The sequence below is a fragment of the Ciconia boyciana genome, chromosome 9, assembly GCF_034638445.1.
Source record: "Ciconia boyciana chromosome 9, ASM3463844v1, whole genome shotgun sequence".
NCBI classification, from domain to species: domain Eukaryota; kingdom Metazoa; phylum Chordata; class Aves; order Ciconiiformes; family Ciconiidae; genus Ciconia; species Ciconia boyciana.
In genome coordinates, this window is record NC_132942.1 from 4,690,998 (window position 1) to 4,715,836 (window position 24,839).

General features: G+C 40.4%; 1 protein-coding gene across 1 annotated transcript in view; it reads right to left on the bottom strand.

The window, feature by feature from the left end:
• The window catches only part of TRPC7 (transient receptor potential cation channel subfamily C member 7), a 72,588-nt gene extending 59,526 nt beyond the window's left edge, over window positions 1-13,062 (bottom strand). Inside the window, exon 1 of the mRNA XM_072872556.1 lies at window positions 12,292-13,062. Coding sequence (XP_072728657.1) covers window positions 12,292-13,044 — 753 coding nt within the window. The 5' untranslated portion in view covers window positions 13,045-13,062. The remainder of the gene's footprint in view (window positions 1-12,291) is intronic.
• Window positions 13,063-24,839: the final 11,777 nt, after the last annotated feature.

Here is a 24,839-nt window from a genome sequence, read left to right on the forward strand (position 1 = left end):
CCTCAGAATGTGTTACTTCGTTTACATTCATTAATATGATATTAATTCCCTACAGTGCCTTGGATAAATGTACCTGACTCCATTCTCCCATCTGCTGATCTAGTATTATTATTCTATTCCGAGCAATAGTCCTAATTATGCTCATTTGTAGTTCCAGTAGATATCCTTGCCCAACGTGAATAGTGAGCAGCAGTCTTTGGAAACCAGTCATCTTGCTCATAATAAACCGCCTGGCTCCTAACTATTCCCTAAAACCCAATGCTGGTTTTAGCTGAACGCTTGGGCATTTGGTGTTACTGATTAAACACAAAGCTTACCAATATTGTATTGGACTGATATTGCAATAGCGATAGCATCATTTTCCGTCTGTTTTCCTCACCAATAATTTGATTTCGCCTTTCTGAAAAATGTCTTCGTCTTTGGCACTCTAGAGTGTACCCCCTCTTGGTACCATTTATTGCCGAGGGGAGGAGGCAGCGTAATTGTATTACTAGGTAATTTTATATCAGTAAGTGCTCTGAGAAAACTCTCTGAGATGAATGCTGAGCGTGCTAGTAAGGGCAAGCTCAAAGTCATACAAGCTCTGTACTCATTGCAGAGGATGCAGTGACTAGGATGGAAAGGGCCGACGTGTCTTTCCTTTCAAAACAGCCAGCTGCAGGTGGCAGGAGCCATCTCTGCATTACCATCGAGTAGGTGCACCAGTGTGAATACCAGGACTCATTTTGTCTTGCATGGTCAGCGGGTAAGAACAGAAAACACTCCGTCACTGTTAACTAAACACAGGCAAGTGGCCAAATCATTCCCCCTGTTTATCACAGTGCTACTAGCAGCTGGCAGCAAACCTGGCAGAGAAACGCAAGCGGCTCCTCTCCAGAGTGGCAGCGAGGGCCGTGGCTGAGCACAGTCCCAGGCGGTTCGGTTCCGCTGCAGCAGCCTCCATCTGCCTGCACAAGCAGAAAGTCCCCTGGCACCTGGGCTGGGATGCCGGCAGAACAGCAAGAGGCGGCATGGAGCAGTTTGTCGCCCCTTAATTGCTTAGAGACTGGAGAGACAAAGGTAAATTTCTGTGGGATAGCCCAGATCATTGGGAAAGGTTGTGGTAGAGCACAAGTCCTACCTACTGATATAACTGCTGTGATGGATCTCTTAATCCAAGATGCAATCCGTTATTTCTCATTTGTACAAAGAGAAGAATCCATGATTAGTGGTCAGCCTCAGATGAGACCCACTGGTTAGTCCACCAGCTTCACTTTACAAATTCCTTTCAAAGGGTGAGGATGAAATCATGGTTTCAACAAATCCAAAGAGGATATGATGGTCAAATGAGCCATGATTTTGCCACCTACTGGGGCTTTTCTCCCATGTTAAAGCTGTTATAAAATGCAAAATGTGAAAATAACAACATTGTGGTAAGCTGAAGTTTTTATGTTTAAGTACATTTTGAAAGTATTTCTAAACTATTTGTTGCCTGTCTGCTGCCTTTGTGACAGTCATTATAGCTGTTAGATTCATCCTTTTAAGGATCTGTACTCAAAAAGCTGTTGTAGAGGAGTAGTGCTTGCACACAAAAGACTAACACAATGCAGGCAAATCATCTTCACTCCTAAAATCAGTCATCTCTAAAACCAAACAATTTTCTTAATTCTTTGTCTCTGAGAAGCAGAAACAGAGTGAGGAATGGATATCATGGCATCACTTTCGCTAAAAGAGTTCCCAAAAGCCAGTTAAATGCCACTTAAATCTTCACACCACACCAGCTAACTACTGACTTTTACTCAGCTATATGTGGTGTATATGACTCCGCAGCACACATGGGCACTATATTAATTTAATTTAACCTTATTTCACTTGCTTTTATATCACAGTAACTTTAACTTAATATAACCCCATATTTAGCCTTGCCTTCACACAAATCCTTTCCACACACAACAAATTATCTCAAAATGTCAGTTGTTTTTTTCCTTCTACTTAGTCAAAACACTTTACATTCCTGATTAACATGTTACAAGCTTTATTATGCTTCACACTGACTACACGATATTCAGAGATTGTCTGTATCAAAGGTAAATGACTCTCGCCTTGTATTCATTATCAAAAGTTCAGGTTCAAGAAGGATGAAACGGAGATCTCCCAACTCTAACCCCCTTTCTTCTAAATATGTTCAATATGCTCCACATTAGTCTATGTAAGATGTCACATACACAAATATATTTCCTGAAAATCATAGCTCAGTAAAATTAGTTGCCACTAGGCCTTGGAAGTTCAGAATGATTTATAAAAGTCACCTTACATAACAGAAATTAATTTCTAAATTCCTCATCGTACCCAGGGTTTAAGAACTCTGTGAAAAATCTGGACTTAATATAATCACTACACCAGGCTACAAGAGGAAGAAAAATAAAAGTCACCAGCCATTTATGCAGAGAGAAAGCGGACTGACAGCCCCGGTGCAACCATTTTACTAGGGTGTTGAAGCTTCAGATTCAGAAATTTAATATCAGACATTTCTGACAGGGGAGGAAAAAACACATTAATGTTGCTGGGTTTTCCCCTCTTTTGCTACAGATTCCTTGCAGGATTATTTATGTGTAAGGGAGTTAACTCTGCTCACCACCCTTACCAACTCCTGCCCTTCAGGTCCATAACATGTCCATAAATAGGGATTTTGCAACTTGACAGAAATGCACTCTTGATGAAGGATTGGCTGCTTATTTGTAAGGAAACACTGAAATCCCAGGAGCAAAATGACCTTAAAGCAACTGAAATATGCTCAGTTCCAACTGCTTCCAGATTTTGCACTTATCTCTCTACCTGGCTAAAATGTCACATTGTTTGGCCTAAAACTTATCTACATGAAAACGCTTCTGAAATGCTTGACAGTGGTGAGGCAGCTGCTGTGCTCCTTCGTTATGTGAACCATTTACATTGCTCTCCTCTTCCCACCCAATTCATGAATCCACCTGTTGTCTCCCATTAATGATTATAAGGGGATTCCATGTTATTTTATATTTTTATGATCATGGCTGTTGCTTACCAAAACTGGAATCCTCCTGTAGTATTAGGGCTGTTACGTACAATCAAACTGGAAACAGTAAGCTGTAAGTGCCGCAGTTGCAATGCTGCTCATCCTTAACTGAGTAGGACTAGAAATTACTTCCCAAGGAGCTGTAAAGGGTAATAAACATTGCACTGATGGCGTGCAAACTGGCATTGCCAAAAGTCTCTCTTGCAGTAGCATCACAGGAAACAAAAGTATCCCAGCTGTACTCTCTGGGAGATTCAAATATTCCCAGGGTTGCTTCTGTCTTGCTACCTCCAAATGCCAAAAGTTTCCTCCAAACAATTTTTGGAGGGGAGCAAAACCCTCGCGGCATTAATTAAAATATTACATTTTCTTACAGTCTCTGATTTGATGTGTTGAAGGAATCTTTTTTCCCCTCCACTCTTTCAAAAGAGACACATGGGCTTGTTCCTCTGGGAAAGTGAAGAGCACATTTTCCTGCAGACACTATTTTGTCACCTTTTAAAGAGGTTTTCTTTTTCTTTTTTGACCAAAGTTAGCTGGGAGATTTTAACAACAATGTCACTCAATCATCCATAAACTAGGTTAAATGACCTTGTAGGCAGTGGTCAGGATCCAATTTTATGTGACTGCTCAGTGGCTAGTGCTGTCGCTAGGGTTACAACTTTCATGAATAATAGTCTTATTTTTTCCAGGTGCAGATGTGGTTTGTAGATGGATGAGTTATACCTTTCACTATGAATCACAGCATCTACTACTCTGCTTTGCTGTGAATAGACATAGACAGATGTTAACATACCTTCACATTTGCAGATACAAATATATTTTTTTCAAGGCAGCTCCAGGCATCACAGCTTTGGCATCAGTTCTAAACCATTCTGAAAAGCTTTGGATGCTTCTCATGCAACTTTTTAAAACCATTTTGCTTGGGCAATATGCCAGGCAGAAAATGATTTAATCACAGAACAGACATAGAAAGAGCACTTGCAATAACAGCTCTCAAAATATAGAGGATATTTCTTAATTTATAAATATTTAAAGAGAACAATACAAGAGTCACAAATTTGGTGGGTTTTTTTAAGGTCAGGAGGGTTCTCTACATCCATTTTCCACAGCCTCTACTACACATCCATGCAAAACATATCTGCCATTAATTAATTTAGCTCTCAAGACAAATCCAGTGTAGCATCTTTTATTAGTGGACTTGTCTCTGAAAAAGAACAGCATGGAGAATGAATTCCTCATGTGCAGAGTAAGTCCCATTCAATGAGCCAAACACAAATTTCACTACAAGGCTTAAATATATTCTCCTCTCCCAAGCTATTTCCATGATCATTTTTAATTTCCTCTCGTATTTTAATACCTAATTTGTTCCAACAATAAGTTAAAATTTTAATAATAGGAAATTTGTTTTCCTGCTTTACTGGGACTTGATTCTTTCCTGTGTTATAAGCTGGGTAATTGGTTGTACCCACCAATGCATTTGCTTTGCACAAGTGAAAACTGAAAAAAAGAACCGTAGCTTCTAAACACACATGTTTTCAAGGCAGTAGAGAAAATTGTCTTCCAGGTGAGAGGCAAAAAAAAAAAAAAAAGAAAAAACAGTTATTTTTTAAGGCTAAAAAACTACCAAACCACATCCCTGACCCAATCTCTAAGAAAAAATAACGTTCTCATTAAAGACTGACCTGGAAAAGTTCATATCTAAAAAACTTTTTAAAAAAAAGATTATAGATTACTAGCCTATCTTTAGAGATAGCAGTTTTCATCATTTCTACACAAGTGTAAAACTCTTTTGACTTCACACTAGCAGTGTAAATGCATTTAGTAATGTAGACATTTTTGTCCTTTCTCAGGGATCGTGCATATTTAGATTAAAAAAAATCAAAAAGTGAGTCATCCTTTTGACTTTGAATACCAAGATGGCTTCAAAGGCAGCAGGGATTTCCCTTAGAGAAGCCGAAGGTACTGAAGTAGCATAGAGCCAACAGGAGAAGCAGAGAAGCTAATTAGAACATAAACTGCAACACAAAAAGGGTCTGAAAGGAATGTTCTGGCCCAGCCACATCAAAGCCCAGTGTCATCAGGCATTAATTTGGGATAAAGCTGAATAACCCAGTGGCCTGCTCTCTCAATTAGAAATTAGCAATGAGAGTCACAAGAGGTAGCAGAGGAAAGGGATGCAATGGGAAGAGGTGGTTTTCACTCCCAAGCAACAGCGTTTCGGAGTGGTTGTCAGAAAACTCACAGAAGGAGAACTAGCAGTTGCTTCACAGCTGTGTGCAGGACCTGGTGCAAGAGACAGTCACTGGGGAATGGTGACCATTCATATACTCTAAAGTATTTATAATGGTGATATTTAATTTTCAAAACAGGATCTAGGTAAGATTGATGATGCTTGTGCAGGAGAAAATAAAAACAGTAGTATAAGGGAGTGAATATATTCTGCCTACCAGGACAGATTTTTGAAATTCCCTTCTGTCTTTGCTTCCTAAAACGCAGCAAAGTGAAACAGCAGAAAAAAAGGAAGTTGCACAAGTAAAAAGTCATCTTTTCAAGAAGTACAAGTCCTGTCTGGAAGAAAAAAATAGAAAAGAACAGAAATTCTGGAAAATTCAGTTAAGACCTGAAGTAAGGCCAGATAAAAACACTAAAGCCTCAAAGAGCATCTTGCTGAAATAATAAATATGACTTATAAAAGGTGTTCCCAAATATATCAGAAGCAAGATGTCTGCCAGAGAGTATGTTGAGGCAAGAGATTATGAAGGGATAAAAGGATCACTCCAGGAAGAATGGGTCAGAGCGGAAAAATTAAGTGATTGATTTACAAGAGTGTTCATGAGGCTAATTAGGGAGGTTCCCACGACAACCTCTTTTTTTAATGGGAGATGAGTTTCAGGAGCTATCTCCAATCAGTCAGTCCTGAGAAAAAACAAGTCTAAGAGTTTGTTCAGTTTGGGTAGAAGCAGAGTTTCTAAGTGCAGTCTTACTGTTTTACAGCCTGATGGTTTTCAAGTATTTATCTCTTTCCAAGTTCACTGCTGTTCTCCATTCTCACAAAATATTTCCCCTTCCTACAATTTTTGCTTCCCAATGTTTTCTGCCCTTTCCTGTTTTTCTATCACTCATTTTAAAAAAGCAATAGTTTAATAATGATTTTTTTAACTCCATGCAGCATGTACTTTTCATGCTAAAATATTTCCCAGTTGGGACTGCAGAGTTCAACTTTTGCAGTCAGCTCTTCTTTCCAAGTTTTCTTTGGCCTTCACATAATTTTTATATCTTATTTTCTCTATATATAGTACCATCCCCTTATTTTCTTACAAATTTTAAAATAAACCCCCCTATTTATTTTGTGTTGGAAGAGTTAGACTTCTTCCATTAAATCAAATTTCACCAAGTTAAGCAATCAATATGGGGAAAGGAAGCAGTTTACAATCTCTGATGTATTTATTCTCAGCAATGCCCATGATTTGCAGATGGCCTGAGAAATGAAGAGGTTAGGTCTTCTTCAATGCTGCAGAGCCACAAACCCTAAAAAGCTGCAGCTTCTCAGCAAGATATAACCAGACATGCCAGTGCATATTACTTTGCAACAGCACTACAGTGTCATCCTCAAAGTGCAGGATCTGGTCCCCATTTCTCATTTGCAGAGATAAAGCCAGAAATACTGAAAAAATTTACAAGGTCATTTCTCTTAAGAAGTTTAGGCCAAGCACATTCTGTGAAGTTAACAATTTATATTTAGGCAGAAAAAAGGTGGGGCTGACTTACTGGAGCAAGAGCTGTACTGCAGCAATGCCAGATCATCCCTAACAGATAGAAGTCACCGAGTCTCCAGGGCCGTTTTCCCACTCTTTCAGCATCATGAGAATTTAGGGACTTGAGCTTCAGCAGTTTTACATTACTGCAGCCCCAGTGAAACAACAAGCAGTTGCTAGCAGGCATATCTCTGTAGGCATCTACACACTTGACTTGCTGCCACACAAGCTATCACTGCCCACAAATAGCACAGCAGCCAGTTGCAGTCCATCAGCCAGCTGAGCCTGGACATGGTGTTCACCTGCACACAAGATCAGGCTCACAGCCAGGGTCTGCTTTTGGATTCCAACATTTTTTAGAGAAAGGACAACAGTTAAAAGAAAAGTGACAGCAAGAGGCCTATAATTTAGAAATAAAACATGTTACGTTGTTGTAAATGAACCAACAATGTTGGTAGGATTGATAAATCAAGACCCCGCACCGTAGTGGTTCCAAGTGGTGGTTTTGATCCTGCCTTTAGTAACATTTTAATCAACAGGAGCTGAGATCTTATTTAACACTTCTGGTTGGTGAGATCTTTTCATAGCCTCCGTTGCTATTCTACAATTTAATTTGTCTGGATTGCTAAATGGAATGAATTGGCTGATTGTCTTCAGCACAAGGATGTTTCCTGACATACACAAGTATGTAGTCTAATTTGAGAGGGTGCAAGGCTGTAAAACAGACCTGGGTGCAGAGTGGGATCTCACCAGAAACAGGAATGCACAGTGGCAGCTTTAAAAAAAAGAGTTAACAGAGCTATTATTCTGCATTTTACTCACTGTTTCCAGGATGTGTATTGTAATGTTAAGCCTAATGCTGCTGTTAAAGACAGTTGCAAGGGCATTTCCTGCAGACTGTTTGCTAGAAATGTGATCTCCTAAGGGGTTCGATGGACATACAAAAATTATTCTGTTGACTCTGCTTTTAATATTCCAGCCTTAGAAATGAATCACCTGGCTGAGGACAGCTGGTAACTGTGAAGACATCTGCATACGGTTTCACACCAAGGTGACAGGAGGAAGATCGATTTCTCTGGACCAAAGAGGAGAGCAACTCTCATCAGCCTGGCTCATGGGTGATGACTTGTTCATATGGACAAATCCTGGGTATGTTATTCACACTGGAAGTGACATCAAGCTTACTTGCATGAGCAAAACAAACAGAATATACTGGTAGATGAGAGAAGGATTATTTACTTTAGGACTCAGGCCCGCGGTCTGCCAACTTTGAAAGAAATGGGAGGGTACACAGATTTTTTTCAATTTGAGTAAAAGCACAGCATGGCCCAGTAGCTTCACATGCTTAACATCTCCTTTTATAGTCAGCTGTGTTTAACACTCAGCTCTACTTAGAAGCTGTAAAATATCTTAACACAATATGAGATATATACAAACTGATTGGGAGGTATTAAGCTATAATTTGCCTAAATTCCAAGATGGCATTTCATTAGTGACCATGTTTCTGCAGACTGTAGGCGCAACTGGATGGGAAACTGGGGTGTTTATTTCAATTAAAAATCAAAAATAAAATTAAAACAGAAATATAGGACAAAATTAATGTGCTTTGTAGTCTTACGTGAAGGGTGGAAAACAGCCATTAGGCCAGTGATTAAAATATGAAGCTGTTTTGAGGGAGAAAACAAGTAACTTCAGCCTAGCAGAGCTAGGATCCCTCTAGTCCCCAAAGGGAGGAAGGCTCCCCTCTCTTTCTCTCTCTTTCCAAGGGCAATACAGACTAAGGGCCTAATCCAGTGGACTAAACCAGGCCTCTGATATGTAATGCCCTTGCTCCAGTGGATGTTGATTTATTTTTTTTTTTAACCACAAAATGAAAACTGGAAAGAATGAGAAAGTCTTGAACTGGTTCTTAATTTTGAGTTTTCAAGTGGGATATACAAAAATGGCAAAGCACTGAGTTAAGGTTGTTTTTTCAACTTGGGCTTCCTCCACTATGGAAGGTTGTCATTGCATAAAGACCTGCAAACATCCACAGTGACATCAACATGTACTTCTCTTCTGAAATTTCAAGAAACCACCTCTGAGGGATTTCCTACCCCTCCCATTTCTAGGCTAACTGCCAGGACATTTAATACAATCACATTGCTAGTATTTTCAGTAGAAACAACCTGTTCAATATTTTTCATCTTATTTTGGAAAAGGGGGATTTTTGGGGTTGGATTATCTATTTTTAGACCCCTGGACTACATCTTTCAAAGCAATTCATTTTCTCCCATTAATAAGAAAACTTTTTTGCAAGACTTTGACACTAGATAATTTAAGGGAAAAGATTAAATTATTTCTATGCGAATGTAACATTATTCTACTTCCCCCCCCCATCAATAAGCACTGCAAAAGCTGACATTTGCTTGAAATAATGGCACAGCAACATTGACCCAAACTATACATTTGGTCTAAATAGTGGGACAGATCCTCACCTTCTGTGGCCTCATCTAAGCTTCAGAGAAAAAGCACTGGTTTACCCCAACAGAGTATCTGCTCCAGTAAAACCATTGGCATTGATCGGCTCTGACAGATTCCCTCTTTCTTCCAGCTCCAAGCTTCCACTCTTATTATTCTCTTCAGCATGTGGGAAGCCACACAGTAGCTAACAGTCTTGACCTTGCTTTTGAGCCAAAATCAACACATCAAGAAAGGAGTTCAATAGGGCAGTATATCCACTCCAGACATCTACTCTTGCTATTAAAGACCTATTGATCAGTCAACAGAAAGGCTGCTAAAGGCCAGCAGTGTGATCTAGCATATGTCCAGACTCCCATTTTCACCTTAATAACACTGCCATACTACTTTGTAATGTGCGATGCTTATGCAAAGACGTTTCGTAAGAACTGCAGTGTATGACTGAATCTTAGCAATTTAGGGTAAGAGAAATCTATTCAGCTTCTGCCACTGTAAAAAAGAATAAATAAGATGATTTTCACCTAGTAGTCTTCACTGGAGTCTCTCTCAAACTGTGACGAACCACAACTAATGTAACTTCTCTCCTTTAAAGTGGTTCACATTGCTGTTTTGTTTCACCTTTCATATCTGTACAAAGAGGCAACTCACCTAAAAAATTCCATGCTCTCTAAAAACATAGTGCATGTACTGGCTCCTCAGTCTGACATGCTGGACAGTGCTATTGTATAAGGGATTTAGGGCAGCAAGCAGCAGGTGAGAGGCACTGCATTTATATTTTAATTGGCTCTTGCTAGGAGTTTCTTCAGAGATAGGTTATCTAACACTTAATTACTATTTGTCCACCTACATTATTAAAATCTTACTTGTGTCCTTCTGTTTCAAGGACTTTTTGTACCTCCTGAAAACTGTATTGCTAAGATTGCATATAAATAACTATTCTGAAATAATCCCAAGTGATAATTTTATAAATCTGTTGGGCACCAATTGTAATTACAGAACTTTAGCAATAAAAATTAAAATGTCTAAGAAAGAATTATTTTAAGGCACAAAAATGTCCTCTGGAGCTTGTCTGATTTCATAAATTTTCATGAATTGTGGGCTTCTTAAATATGTTTTCAGCAATCACATTCTTTTCTAGAAATAAATTCTCAAAATGTCATGTTCTGTGAAAAAAACTACCGTTTTATTAATACCCTATTCCACATCACACTGATTATGTTAATAAGAATAAATATTTTTGCATAAATACAGACATCTGATTTTTTTCTACAGTGAGAACACATTATAATCTTGAGAAGTTTCTTATTTCTGGAAGCATTAATATCCTAAAGGAACGTGACAGCTTTGAAGTAAACTAGTGGTATGGTTGCTATGGTATGGGCTTCAAACCATACTGAGGTACTTCACTAACATACGTAGATGTGTCTTGGACAGAACCTTCCAATATGGCAACGACATTGGAAAGCCTTCCTGGAAATACAATAATTTGGCAAAGGGTTTCTAATGATTTTTTCCAGTATTGGTTTACTCACATCCATTTGCCAGTGCTGGGGAGATATACCACCATGAGACTATTTAACATTTGATTGCTTGTTTGCTCCTGGAGGATTCGTGTACCTGCCAGTGCCAGTTTAGACCATGCTGGCAGCTCTATGAACAAAAGGAGGGATTCTGGTAGAAATAGATTTTATCAGAACTGACAGGCATGCAATACTGAGGCTCCTCATGCTCCGCACAATATATATTTTTCTACTGAAAAGAAGATGGAACGTTAATGACATATTAACTGTGGGTGTGAACCCACAGCACTTTCCCACTGGAGTAACCTTCACTCAAGCAGCCAGATTCACTGAACCCAAGGAGGTTGCTTCACTAGGACTGAATGCCACACAAGTAAAAACTCCCTTTTAAATTATTGTGTCCATGCGATTCTGATTCACATGGGTAAAAAGAGTTCGCAAGATTTTGCTCTAATTTTATTGCCAGAAGACCTTAGTGGTTTGGGTATTTTTTCCTCTTAGAGACTTACTACAGATTTTCAAAGGCAACGGCCTGAGAACGTGCTTTCTTCTCACTTTTAAACTGGAGAGCATATAGCTACAAATCCTGAAATGGATGCTTTAACACTTGAATAGTTTTCTAAATTAAAAATTATGGATTCCTGGCAGGCACCCTACCCCAGTTTAGTCACAACATAGATTTTATTACCCCAGTGTCACTGATAATGATTGTAGCTGCACAATAGTCATAAGTCAGAAAATAGTCTTATGTTGACGACTGAGCCACTGAAAATGAGGTTTTTTCATGACTAATTTATTTTAGAAAGGGAGACAATGCTATTTATGTCATGTAAATGACTTAGAGAAATAATGTAAATTACATTGGACATTTACAAACTCATTATGATAATAGAAATCTTGAATAACTTGTTAGAGAGTTCTGCAAGTTCCACTGTTATGTTTGGCATGATGGTAAACTTCATAACAATCTCTTGATCATTTATCTCCTCCTTTTTCATGAAATTCATCATATACAGATGCAGTACCAAACCATTAAGATGCAATGCAATTTAAATTATTTTACAGAGAACCAAAATTGCTTAATTTATACCTTTTACCATTGTAACAGGACTAGATGTACTGGATTCTTAAGCCATTAAACCAACCTCTAGAGCTCTGCCTCTAAAATAGATTGCTCAATTAAAAAGACTTACCTTTCTTATTAAAAATGAGTCTCCATTTTTGTAATAATCTAATTTTTATTCTTGCTGCAAAGTAGAGATTCTAAGCAATCACAGCGTGCAACATAAAAACTCCTACTAAGGATGGCTCTGCAATAATATGCAATATTCAGTTCCAAATATTTATTAACTGGAGAATGCACAATGATCTGAATCTATGTGTAGTTAACACATCTGGCAGTTTCTGTAGCTTCTGCTTCCTCTCCCACCCCCTCAAATGGCAAACCAAGACTTGATCAAACATGTAAAGCATACAGTACCGTAAACACATTCAGCCCAAGGAAAAAGGCACAGTGGTAAATTACCTTAAATTCAGTTTCAATGTTGGCTAGTCTGGCCAATTCATTGCTTAGCTCTAAAGCAGTAAGGACAGGGTCTTCACTGGAAAGAGACAAATAAGCAGCACTGGCTAATCCTTTGTAGGCATTCATTCTCGATCGAGAGTGACTAAAGGAATCTTTCCTCTGCTTCTCAATACATTCATTGCACTTGCAAAAATAGTCATGTGGCCTTTCAATCCGCGCACCTTTTAGAAGTAAGATGTGAACAATTTCATACTCCTGGCAGTGGGCAGCAAGTATGATAGGGGTAATGTCATGGGAGAACCGAGTTCCATCTTCATCGTAGGCATAAAAATCATCATCTCTCAGTTCCTGCTCAAGGGGGCTGAGGGTGAGACGCTGTCCTTGTGCAAAGGCTGGATGGTTCAATATTGCTTCTACAATGCGCACGTATCCTTTACTGATGGCTAACAAAAGTGCGTCTCCAACTCGAGCGAGATTCTCCTTTTTGAGGAGGAGCTCTGTCACTTCCAGATGCTCATTCCCTACAGCTAACTGTAGTGCGTTTTGTCCCATATAGTCAACACAATTAAAGTTCAAGGTTTTGGATTCCTCCAGCATTTTTCGCACAACGGGGATGTTGCCATATTCTGCAGAATCGAGAAAGCGTTCCTCTTCTGCAGTCAGGCTGGTGCCTTTCTCATTGAACATGTAGGCTGGGCCCCGGATGGCCTGCCTCCGGCCCTTCTCCCGAAGGGTTGTGTGCCTTCGATGCATGTTTTTATAATTGCTGTTTCTCAACCTGCAGAAAACCAGAAAGGAAGGTTGGTTATATTCTCGGAGAGTCATAATCTCACATAACCTGAAATAAGGTTAGAAATGTCTCACTGTGATCAGATCTTGCTAGCTTTTTATGATTTGGGCTAGTTTAAAATAATTTAGGATACATGTGGAATAAAGATTAGTTTTCTGAACAACAGAGAAGTTCTCTTCTGACTTGTACATCCTTCTGGATTTCAACAAGGATACGCAGCACATTCTTAACTTGAGAAATAGCCAAAAAAATGTGTGAACACGTTGTTTTCCATTTTTATTGTTTAGAATTTCATTACACAGTATTTAGGAATGACACTCACAACATAATGGTTCTCCTAATTACTATTCTGGAGTTTTATCCTTGAGGGCACAAGGCAAGCTAAAGAAAGCTAGCAGGACTCCCCGTGCCAATAGAGTATGTTCCATAAAGTTAAAAAGCATGCTTCCAATTTTAAACACACAGTAACAAGGATAAATATATTGCATATTCTGCTAAGACTGAGCTGGTACAAGCAAACCACCTATTTATTCATTGCTTTTTTAATGCTACGTAATACCATTTTTCTGTTTCCTAATCTAGAGCAGTTTAATGAATGACTGTCTAATTTTCTCACTGAAGTACAGTTGGCAGCTACTCTAAATACAAGTACCCAAATCCAGGGGCCAGTCTTGTAACACACAGGGATAACTCCTGATTTAGTGTCACATCACTCCCCAGTAAACATCTTGCAGACAGCTACTGCAGAACGACAAGAACACATCTGACCACAAACAGAAGGCAGATCAGAAAGGGTCATTAGTTTCCCCACTGATGATGTGGCTGAAATGCCTTCACTTGGAGTTGGTGGGATGGAGAAAAACTATTCTTATTCTCTATTCTCTGGAACCCCCAAAGAAAACTATGCTATGTGCCACCGGGCTCAAGGGGGAATAAACATCCCACTGTATGAAATTAACTGAAATCCTAAATCTGTCTGTCTTTTTGAAACATTCACAATTTGCATTCAGTGCCATCTCGATGTTGCACTCAGTGCCATTTTCTTTTTTCATTTTATTGCAATAGCATCTCAATAAAATCATAGTTCCTCTTTTACAGTCTAACCATGTGGAGTTAATTGCCATCCCAAGCCCACAGAATGTGCCGCCTGAGTAAAAAGGTAAAAACAACACCTCTTTCACAAAAAGCAGTTGCACTCAGTCCAATAGCAAGTCCTAAATCTCTTGGGTAAAATTTTCAGGAGCCTCTAAGCTACAGTGGGCAGATGTAACAAATAAGCAGGTGTTAATGCTCAGTGGGTGGCAAAGGTTCCTCTTTCCACTCTCCATCTGTTCTCCAAGTCAGTTTTGACCTTCAGTCAATGAAAAGTTCATGTGTTGTTCTGAAAAAATACTACTGGAGTTTGAAAGTGCTGTCGTGAATGACGAGAGGGAAAGGTGCCCGGAGACGAAGTGGAGTGGATACATTGCCTTCAATAATACGTTCTTCGGCATAAGAAAAGAGTAAGGCAATCAAGCAAAAACCCAAGAAAACAAAGGGTATCAGAAACACCCAAAATACCTAAAGTGCCAGGACACAGAAATTCTCAAGGTAGCTCTTCTCAGGGAACTAACATATACAAATGCATCTATCATTTTAATGCATCACTTTTTTACTGATCTAGAACAGAAACCTAGTACTAAAGAGTTTCAGACAAATTTTACAGCAAACTTTTAGCAGCTACATTAAAATTTAAACAAATACTAAGACAGCAATTTTGTGACCATACAAAATCGAAAGCGAGTTTCATAATTAAGAACTTCTCCCCCTAAGCTTTAATGCATCAGTATAACAACTTAATAAAAGCTGGAAGAAACTGAACATATCATCCTGTGCTCCACTGAGAGATAAAGTGCTGTATGCATCTTAAAACTAATCCCTTCCAGTGTGGTTGAAAGTTGAAGAACAACACAGAGATGAGGGACATAAGAATACTGAAGGAGGTATGGTTAAGAAAATTAATTCCCAAGATTGCATCAAGTTTTCTACAAGAGGAAACAATAACAGCTAAAAAATTATACCATTAACATATCTAACACTGACAGGGAGACAGAGGTCTCTAAAGCAGCAAAGTGCCTCAGGTAAAATTGAGGCCCCTTTGAAGTTGACAGTACAAGTTCCATTGATTTCAGTGGAGTCCAAATTTTGCAAACACATATGCATGATCACGCACACACGCACAATGTCCCCAGCAATTATCTTTCATCTCAGAAGCAGTCCCAGTGAGGCCAAGAGGACTAACATGTGCTTAAAATGAAATATTTAACCATATGCCGAAGTGCTTATCTAAACTGGAGCCCATGTCCTTAGCTATACAGGACAGCATTTAAGTTTTAAACCTGTACTGAAGTCTTACTGAGTTCAAGTAAGGACTGTACATACAAATAAACACTTCTGAACTGTGACTTTGTTAAGTGGGGACTTATAGTACCAGAAAGCACTTTACACATTTACAGTCTTGGGATTTCCTGGATGTTAAATTAAACCTCTTAAAATGTTAAGTAACTCGAAAGGATGAGCTGGTGATGGCTTAAGCAACTGTTACTGAGATCAAGTGGAAAATGATCCACCTCCAGTAGCTGCTCAGTGATGACCCATGAGTGTGGCAGGATTGCACATGCCTAAATATTTTAGGGCAGTTAATTGCAATAGCTGCTTCAAGCTGGAGGAATTCCACTGGGCTTTTCTCATGTTCAAAGAACATTCAGTTTTATGTTCTGAAAGTGTTGTATGGTAAGATATTTGGCAACCTTATATTTGTTGTTCTATTTAATGGTCAGTACTGGAAGCAGCTCAGAAATATGGAGCATTTCGAGCAATGAGGAATCTATCTGATATTTTGCCCAATGTCCGAGTATAATTCATGATACTTTGTTCTTTTTTCTTAGAAAGCTTTTTTCTCCTGTTATGTTATTACCTCTAAATGAGTACCCAAATAGGTGGGACAGGTAACCTTATAATTACACCCAAAGTAAACATAAAACTACATAAACGTTGTCCCAGTTCTAATATTTTTGCCTGAGAAAGGAGGTTAGAGTTTGGCCTAGAGCTAATTCACACCAGTTTGCTGTATATGTAATAACATGCCAGAAAAAGGACCTTCATTTCACTTTCTTCAATTCACAGAGAGCACTGGTTTCATACACTGTTTCTAGCAACAGCAATTGCATCAGAAAAAGAGGAAACAGAAAAGCATACCTGCTCTCCAAAAAGATAATTACTATACAACATTTATCTTACAATAAATGTTCTGCACGGATGTCCCTGCAGCACAGAATTGATCTCTACTGCCTGCAGGTAAGGGCAAGAGCACCATAATTCAGAGGGCTTCACCTCAGATGAATTATGACCCTCAGTCTTGCTCATGAGCAGGGAAGATCAATATCTCAGCTATTGCACTTTATCATCTTCATGGAGAACAGGAGATGAATAAAAAAATTATACTTTTAACTTTAAATAATTTCATGAGGAATGCTCCGTTATCAACTCCTGTTCTGAAAAGAAAGTTATAATTACGTTTGACCTGAGCACTGAATCGTGATAGAGAAGTGGTAATGCAAAGAGTAATATATGCAGTAGCTGAAGATCTTGGAAACTGAACCCTACTGTAATGTCATGACTGTACTCGGCACCTTTTTCTATTCTGCTTTTCAGTTATGTGCACGCAGGTTTAGAACTAATCATATTTACTGAGCGTGTGTAATGTGCCTTCTTAAAAAAAAGTAATTGTAATTTGATTGCATTTATTTTACCATTTTTGTTTAAAGGTGCTTTGCATTGAAATGACTCTGTATTTGCATATTTTATTGAGACAGCTAGTGATCAAACTCATCAGGCACTGCAATTAAATATTGTGTTTTTCTAGGAAAGAATGCCAATGTGTGCAGTATTGTTGGAGAGAAAATGTTCTGGGAAAAGAAAACCGAAATTTTCAGAGCCTAAGTGATGCTTGCAGCAAAGTGCATCCAGCTTTACACAGCTGAGGGAGCCATAAGATGTCTGGACTCCTGTGGTGAGTGGAGAAGAATAGCAATTTCTGAGAGGTGATTTAGCTCTTAACAAATCATCCTCTGGGAGCATCTCGGCTTCTAATTAAAGTGGCTTAGAGTAGGTCCTTGCAGCTTGCACTGATGGTACTAGGTGTTGAGACACTCAACATCTGAAAAGGGAACATGGCGTAACATGAGATTTGTTCTTAGTGTACCATCACTGAAAACACGGTTGAAGCTGAAACTCTCCTTCTTTGCAACCACATTCTCTTAACTGGTCTGCGTGCGAGACGTGTAGGACAAGGGAGACATAGGAAGGAAACTGGGCTGCTTCATATTGAGCCTACCCCAGAAAACTTCCTTTGTCCTTGATCTGCCTTTCCACAGTGCTCCAGACTATGCCGTGCAGGACCTTTTGCTTCCTCTCTAGTCCCACACAAGAACCTATGGAGGGGCAGGGATACCACATAGAGCTAAGGCTTGGAGAAAATGTTCAAAGGCCTAAATGCCTTAAGAGACTAAATTGGAGTTTTTACACATGGCTTTGAACCAGAACTTTAAAAGCATGTAGGACAGGCTGTACAGTATCTGCTTGAGTTTTTAAAACATCTGAAGTCTGAATAGGTATTGAAATCAATGGGTATTAGGTACTGTGGCAATTCTGGAATTCTCAGGTGATGTCAACCTTTACTTGTCTTAAAGCCTAAAAATTGAGCAGGGCATTTACAAAGGCAGCTTTAGGAACTTAGGGTCTTTGACTACGCTTTGCGTTTCCTTTCACTCAGTGGAGAGAGTTTGGCAGGAGTCTTCCTGTGCCCTTTCAATGGCCCCCTTTGTCCAGAAACTACAGAAGAAACTTCGGATAAGTAACCATTACTATGCCCCATGTTGGGTAAAGCAACCATCAGAGTAGGCTTTGATGAGACTTTGAGTCTGTCTTGTTGAAAAGGAAATTTAAGTTTCTGAAAGCCATTTTGAAAGCATTACCCTTGGTTCCTGCAGAGCCTCAGAAACTGTCAGATTGACACTTTACTTATTATTTTTCTTTCTACTTACACCAATATTTCTAAAAAGAATCAGGGCACGTAAAGGCTGCAGACTCCCTGAGGCCTCTTTGGAATTGCCACAGCTTTTATACATCAAATGGACCATTTTCCTCTATTAAACCTTGCTTCCACACAGAAAACCTGATCATCCAAGACATGCTATATACATGAACAAAAATTAAGGAAATTAAGTTCTACAAGCAGACACAAATTGATATAGAAATCAATCCATTTCAAAGAGTAAGTCAAGTGGTTCAGAGCAAAAATAGTAGGATGTTGCATTTTTTAGTTAAAAAATTTGCAACATATTTTGCAGCAGAATCCAGACTTCAGGTCAGGAGCACAGACTGAACACAAACTGCGCACATTTATTATCCTATATGCAATAGGCTACTCTGGCATTCCGAATGCTGTGTAGGCATGTATTACCAGAGCTCTCTGATACCCTCTTTTTCTCCAGTATCTTAAATAACCGTCTAAATCTTACGTTAAGTCAAGATGTTATCCTTTAAGACAAAACTTTTAAGTATCCTTTTTCACATATTGCTGAATATCCATTCTCACATATGTATACAGTCTCAGTATCATTTGAGGTGGTTGCTTTTGATTAAAAGCAGCTTATTCCAAAGATTTCTATGCTTTGAAATGCTTAAGTACAATTTTATTTAATCTTAGGATGTCCAAAACCCTAATTCAGTACTGTTAGCAACATGGTTCTTCTCCCACATGAAAAGTTGCATACATATCTAGGGACAATTAATAGAATTTTTTAGCTCTATTAAGGCAGATATTCATTCACTTGCAAAGAAGTTCTACAAAGCAGTTTCAGGAAGTAATAGCCTCTCCCCACCATTCCCACTGTTCATATAGATAAAAGAAAATGATATTTCAAGGTCAAAGTTTGAAAAGAGGCCTCTGTCCTTGTGGAAGTACAGGTGCAGTCAGCAAAACCACACCATTTCAAATCCCTTTAAGAAATAGCAGGATGAGATACATTCAGGAAGACAAACCAAGCCTCTAATGTAATTAAAGGATGCTGATGAATGATACACAGTAACACTCCCATCCTCTTCTTGTCATGAAGCATAAGGTCATGAAGCCAATAACCTAGAAACATTGAGGACAGACCACCAAATCTTTACCAGCATCTAAATTTTCGCATCCTCCTTGATCTCTGTTAGAAAGGAGGCAGCTCTGCCCTGTGGTTTGAAGAAAAGAAATGGAATTTGCCTTTCTACCAGCTATGTTTCACAAAAGCCCATCCACTGCTTCTCAGTTGTCTTGCCCTCCCCCTTCTTATAAACTAAGCATCAGCATTTTCTTTCCCATTCCAAAGCAATGTCATGCACCAATACAAGACTTTTACAGCAGGACAGACTGTGAAATAATCACCTTGGTTCTTGTATTCAATTTCTTCTTGTTTTGGAATATAAGTACTGGGTTTTTTTTCCTTCCTTCCTTCCTTCCCTGCTTCCCCATAATATATGGTTGTGAAGATAACTGATTATTACAATGGTATCATAGAACACATGTGAGATAGAGATACCAAAATCAAGACTATTTTTACATTCTCTCCCATTATCCATTCATTAACATGTTTGGCCACCAAATGAACTGCCATGACAAGAATGAGTCCTACTTTTTTTTTAATCCGTCTTTGGGAAGTAGGAATAATTCACACTCACTGTTGAAGCACTTCAAAACTCAGGCTCAAATCATACCGAAAACAGAACAGAGGAATACCTGTTCATTCATAAATTTTTACTACTGACGAGAGCAACAAAAAATATTTCTAATTGTGCAAGCAGGGGGCAGTGTAACGCTGATTTTCAACAAACAGTTCTATTAAAAAGAGAAAGAAAAAGCTCTGAAAAGAACCGGTAATCTCAGTTCTGGCTGTATTTCATTTTTCCCTATTGCTGCACCCTGTTCATTGCTCACTTCATAGTTATTTCAAGACAAGAAAAAACGTGGAGAGAAGAACTCCTGACAACCGTTAGACCCAGCAAGCTGCAACAGGCATGATATAGTTTCCCATATTTACTCCTCTCATTTTTCCTCATTCCACCTTGGCCACACTGTTTCCAGGAAAAACAAACCCTTAAAAAATTCACCCAGCTACGAGAGAAGACAACAGCGTGGCTCCAAACCATGTGGCCGGTAACAAACAACAAGCCCTTTGAAGTACACTGAGACCAAGTATGTTTGCACAAATTCAAAGGGTAGAAAGCCAAACCAATTTCAACACGCAGCCACCCACCTCACTCACGCCAGACCATACTCAGGCTTGTAGGAGAACGAGTCACACCGAGACACCTCTAACCCCCCCAAAACTTCCCAGTGCATAACTGGGGACCGGCATTAGAGCCAGGGCACTTCTCAGAGGAGCTGAAAGGAGAGCCGGCTCTGGAAGAGGCAGAGCCCCGCGGCTGCCCGCCGCTCCCCGCAGGGGCAGCAGCTTACATGTGCGCGTCGGGGCCGGGTCCGCTTCACCCTAGAGGCGCGGGGCGCGGCGCGGCGCGGCCCCCATGGCGCTGGCGCTGTCCGCGGTGCTGAAGTGCAGCTGTCCCTGGTGCTGAACCTCCGCTCAGCGCGGCCGGACGGGGCGGGCGCTGTCCGCGGTGCTGCAGCCGCCGCCGGCGCGGTCGAGGCGGCGCCTCATCCTTATCCCCTCGGCGCCGCTGGGGCAGAGCTCCCCGGGAGCGCCGGGGATTCGCTTCCTGGAGGAAAAGCCTGATGCGAGGTTGGCATGTGAGTTGCGCGGTCCTCCCCGTCTTCCCTCCCCCTCTTCCCACGCCGTTGTCCTCCTGTAGGTGTGGATTTGATGTGTTTTTCGGCGCGCCCCCTTCTCGGCCGGAGCTGGGCGAGTGCCCCTGCACCCTCCCAAGGGCTGCCCCAGAGCAGGCGTGGCGAGAGAGCTTTCCTGGAGAGGGCAGGGCTGTCTGCAGGCTGCCCAGCGGGGCGGAGGGCTCCGTCGGGGGCTCTCCCCCTCACATGCCGCACGTCTGCCTCATCCGGCTGTGCCGCCCCTCCGCTGGGAGTGGTTAGTGCCGCTTCTCCCCGTCTGCCGTGCCCAGGTTGAGATCGTTTTCTGCCTTTCCTAGGAGACCTCGTCTCTTAGGGAGTGGCTGGGGGGTGGAGTAGGAGGGGTGTATGTGTGTGTGTGTGTCGGAAATGGAGGGGAGGAAATAAAACCAACATGCAAAATAACCAGTCAATGCAATCAATCTCCTCTCTTGCTCGGCTGAGGGGAGCCGCCAGAACAGCAACTTCAAACTGCACCCGGGAGCGCCAGTACACCTTCCTGCACTCTATCCTGAGCGGTAAGAGCAGGTGTTCTTCCTGGGACGCCCCCCCACCAGCACCACCACCGCCTCCCACACAGCTCCAGCCACGAAGGGCTCTCCAAGCCCATGAGCTTCCCTGTCCTTCCCCATGCATGCAACTCCCCTGCCCACCCGCTCCTCCTTACCTGGACACGGGTATCCCCACCTCATCATGCACCCCATTGCAATTACCAAATAACGCCAGCCTGCCTCACCTGGCGTGTCTCCAGGAGTTTGAGCCTGGAGGAAACCCTCTGCTTGGAGAGGTGACAGAGGGAGGCAGTGCAGGGCTCTCCGAGCAGCACACGCAAGAGGATGGCAGGATGTTGCTTTGCCCCCAGGTTCTCCCTCTCCCACCCCCTCACAGCACTGGATGAAGCAAGGGCATTGATTAAGACGAAATTTTTCACCAACTTTCAGTCTCAAATCTGTGTAATCAACTCGGCTGAAGATGTGATTTGATGGAGACACCTAAGGGAAAAGATGGGCACAGGCACTGACTGTTTTAGCAGGGACCACCGAGATTTTGGTGTGGGTTCTGTAGCAGCACTATAAGAGCATCCCAGACCATGCCTTTCAGAAACCCTTAAAGACAGCTGGTGCAGGGCTTTCATCCCACATTCCCAGGCAGCTAAGTTACCTTCACCAGCCTGAGCTGTACTCACAATTGTGAGGAGGGTCAGCCTTTTCCTACTAAGAGGTTTTATGGCTTGAGTAAGGAGAGTGTATTAACCTCTAACTATTGTGGGAGGCACCCATACCTGCAGGATTCACTGCACTCTGTTTTGATACCATCTTCCTGTGCTGACACCTCCTGCCCTCTAAAATGCACTGACTGCTTTGTTCTTGCCCCCTTTTATGCCTTCTTGGAGATCACTGAGAAAGTCAGGAGGGCCCAGATGGGTAAACATATGAGAAGGACATGGATGTTACCAGGCTTAGGGGAGAACAGCATTCTGTGGGGGAAGACATCCTGGGGGAGGAAGGAAAAAAAAAAGGGGGGGGGGGAAGGAAAAAAAGAGAAAGACTCCATGGTGATATACTCACTTATGTTGTTGAAATAAACTTGAAAAGATATATTGCTGCACAGACACAAATCTTTGCTTGAGGTAGCTAACACAGCTTGGGGGTTAGAGCAACCCCTCTCTTTTGCTTTTGGACAACTTTTTCACTAAGCAAAAAAATAGCCCTCCAAGTATCTTGGTATTTGTCTGGCTGTTCCCCCTTCAGGGTTTTATTTTCTGCCATTCAATACTTGTCTGTCACCATAACAAACTAATTAAGAATCAAATATGTTTACAGGCTCTTGCATTAAAAGCATTTATTTCCTTTCTAAGGCTTGGGAATACTTGCAAAAGGTCAATTTATTAATTTTATTTTTTTGATTGGGTAGATGGGAAGTGGAGATTAGACAAAACCACCATGTTTTCATTTATTTTATTCATAAACAGTATTGCCAGGTTATCTGAAAAATACTCATTTTAGGGTTGAACATGTGATTGATTTGACTAAACATAGGTAATCTTTCTCCCATATATATCCTGAAAAAATTCAAGTATGGAATCAAGGTACTGAGTTACTGCTCCATGTTTCTGTACAGCTGTAATTATGTCTCCTGATCCTTCTTAGTTCTAACTCCACTGGAAAATATTCACCATTTGTATTTTCATGCACATCTTTTTTTTTCTAAAAAAAAATACTCAAGCCCCAGCAATGTCTAGCAGTCAGAGTTATCAGGAGGACCTTCTTAATAATCTTAATAATCAACAGCTTACCCACTCTATAAATCTGCAGCTGATAAAATACTGACAGTACTCCCAATTGCAATTAATTATGTCAGATTAACACATATGAAGCAAAACAGTAGGAGGGAAGAAGGGGACTGAGGAATTCTATAGTCTGTTATTATCAATGCAGATTAAAAATATTTGAACTACTGTTGTAGGTTGCTGGGAAAGCACATCTCAGAATTAGTGGAAACCCACAGCCACAGGACCAAGAAGTCGTACACCTGGCTCTCTTAAAAGGCATTTGTCACAAGGTTCTGAACTTCTACAAGTTGCCTTTCATCTTGATTAGCTCTGCATTTTGCTACTGCAACAGTTTCACATGAAAAGAGTGTGCTGAGAAATCCATTTCTAATATTATACAAAACCCTTCTGACTAAAGTCTTATTGACTAAAGAATTACAGAAAACTTGTTTTTTTCCCTGCACATCATCAACTATTTGCATTGTTGTACACTGTACCAAAAACATCCTTACCTCATTAGGGGCAAGAACAACGCTTGTATGAAAGAATAGGGTTGTCATTTGCTTCATCTCACTTGTGTCTTTAAAACTAAACAAAACACATAGTAAATGTTGCATCCTACCAAAACCAAGCAAGCACACATTTCTCTGCAGGAACAAAAATGTGGAAACAGTTAAGCAATTTTAGAAGTTGTGGAATTGTATAGTTATGTCATGACATTGAATGAATGAAATATGGAGACTTCAAACTCCTCTCAAGGTTTGTAGTTTTGAAAGCTTTTGAGTTCTTATCGAGCTCAGTATTCTTTACCCTCAAATATTATTGTATTCCCAGACATATTGCAGAAAGAGAATTGCATGAGAAGGCCTTAAAATGAATGTAAAGTTCTACTTTTGTTTGCTCAGGTCAGATGTTTCAGACAGTTATCTATATGCCACCAAAAAAGATGGAAGAAAGATTTTTTGGGGGAAAAGCTTAAATGAAATAGAACGGAAAGACTCAGAAATCATGGTATTAAACTTCTGATTCATTTTCAGAGTAGTAAATTCTCCAGTTGCTCAGCAGAGTCCTCTCTGCTGTCTCTTAATCATTTTCACTGTTCAACCCCTTCACTGCTGTCACAACCAGAACAAACCAGAACACCAGGGGAAGTTCAGCAATGATTTGTCAGAAGAATTTTTGCTTCTATTGATAAACATTTTTTCATTATAAAACCCTTTTGTCCAGAGTCTACTGTTTCATTTAGTCACTGATAACCTTGACTTGATCCTTCCTTCAAACACACGCATGTGTTAAGCACCAACTTTTCAAACTAACCATCTCAGCTAAAATATAAACAATAAAGCAAAAACATTAACAGTACAAGCAAGCTTGGTAGGGTTCCATCTTTTTTCCCTTTTTGCACTGCTCCCTGTCCTGGTCCCCAGACCTGAATGACAACCAAAGGATGAGGAGAAAAGAAGCAGAGTTCTGCTGTGCTTTTGGAGAAGCCAATGCAAGAAAGGTGAGGAAGGAGGAAGGGCTGAAACAGGCCAGCACTTATAACTTGTGAGAGACATGGGCAACCAAAAGCATGTATTATTTCCTACCGAGCCCACGAAGAACTA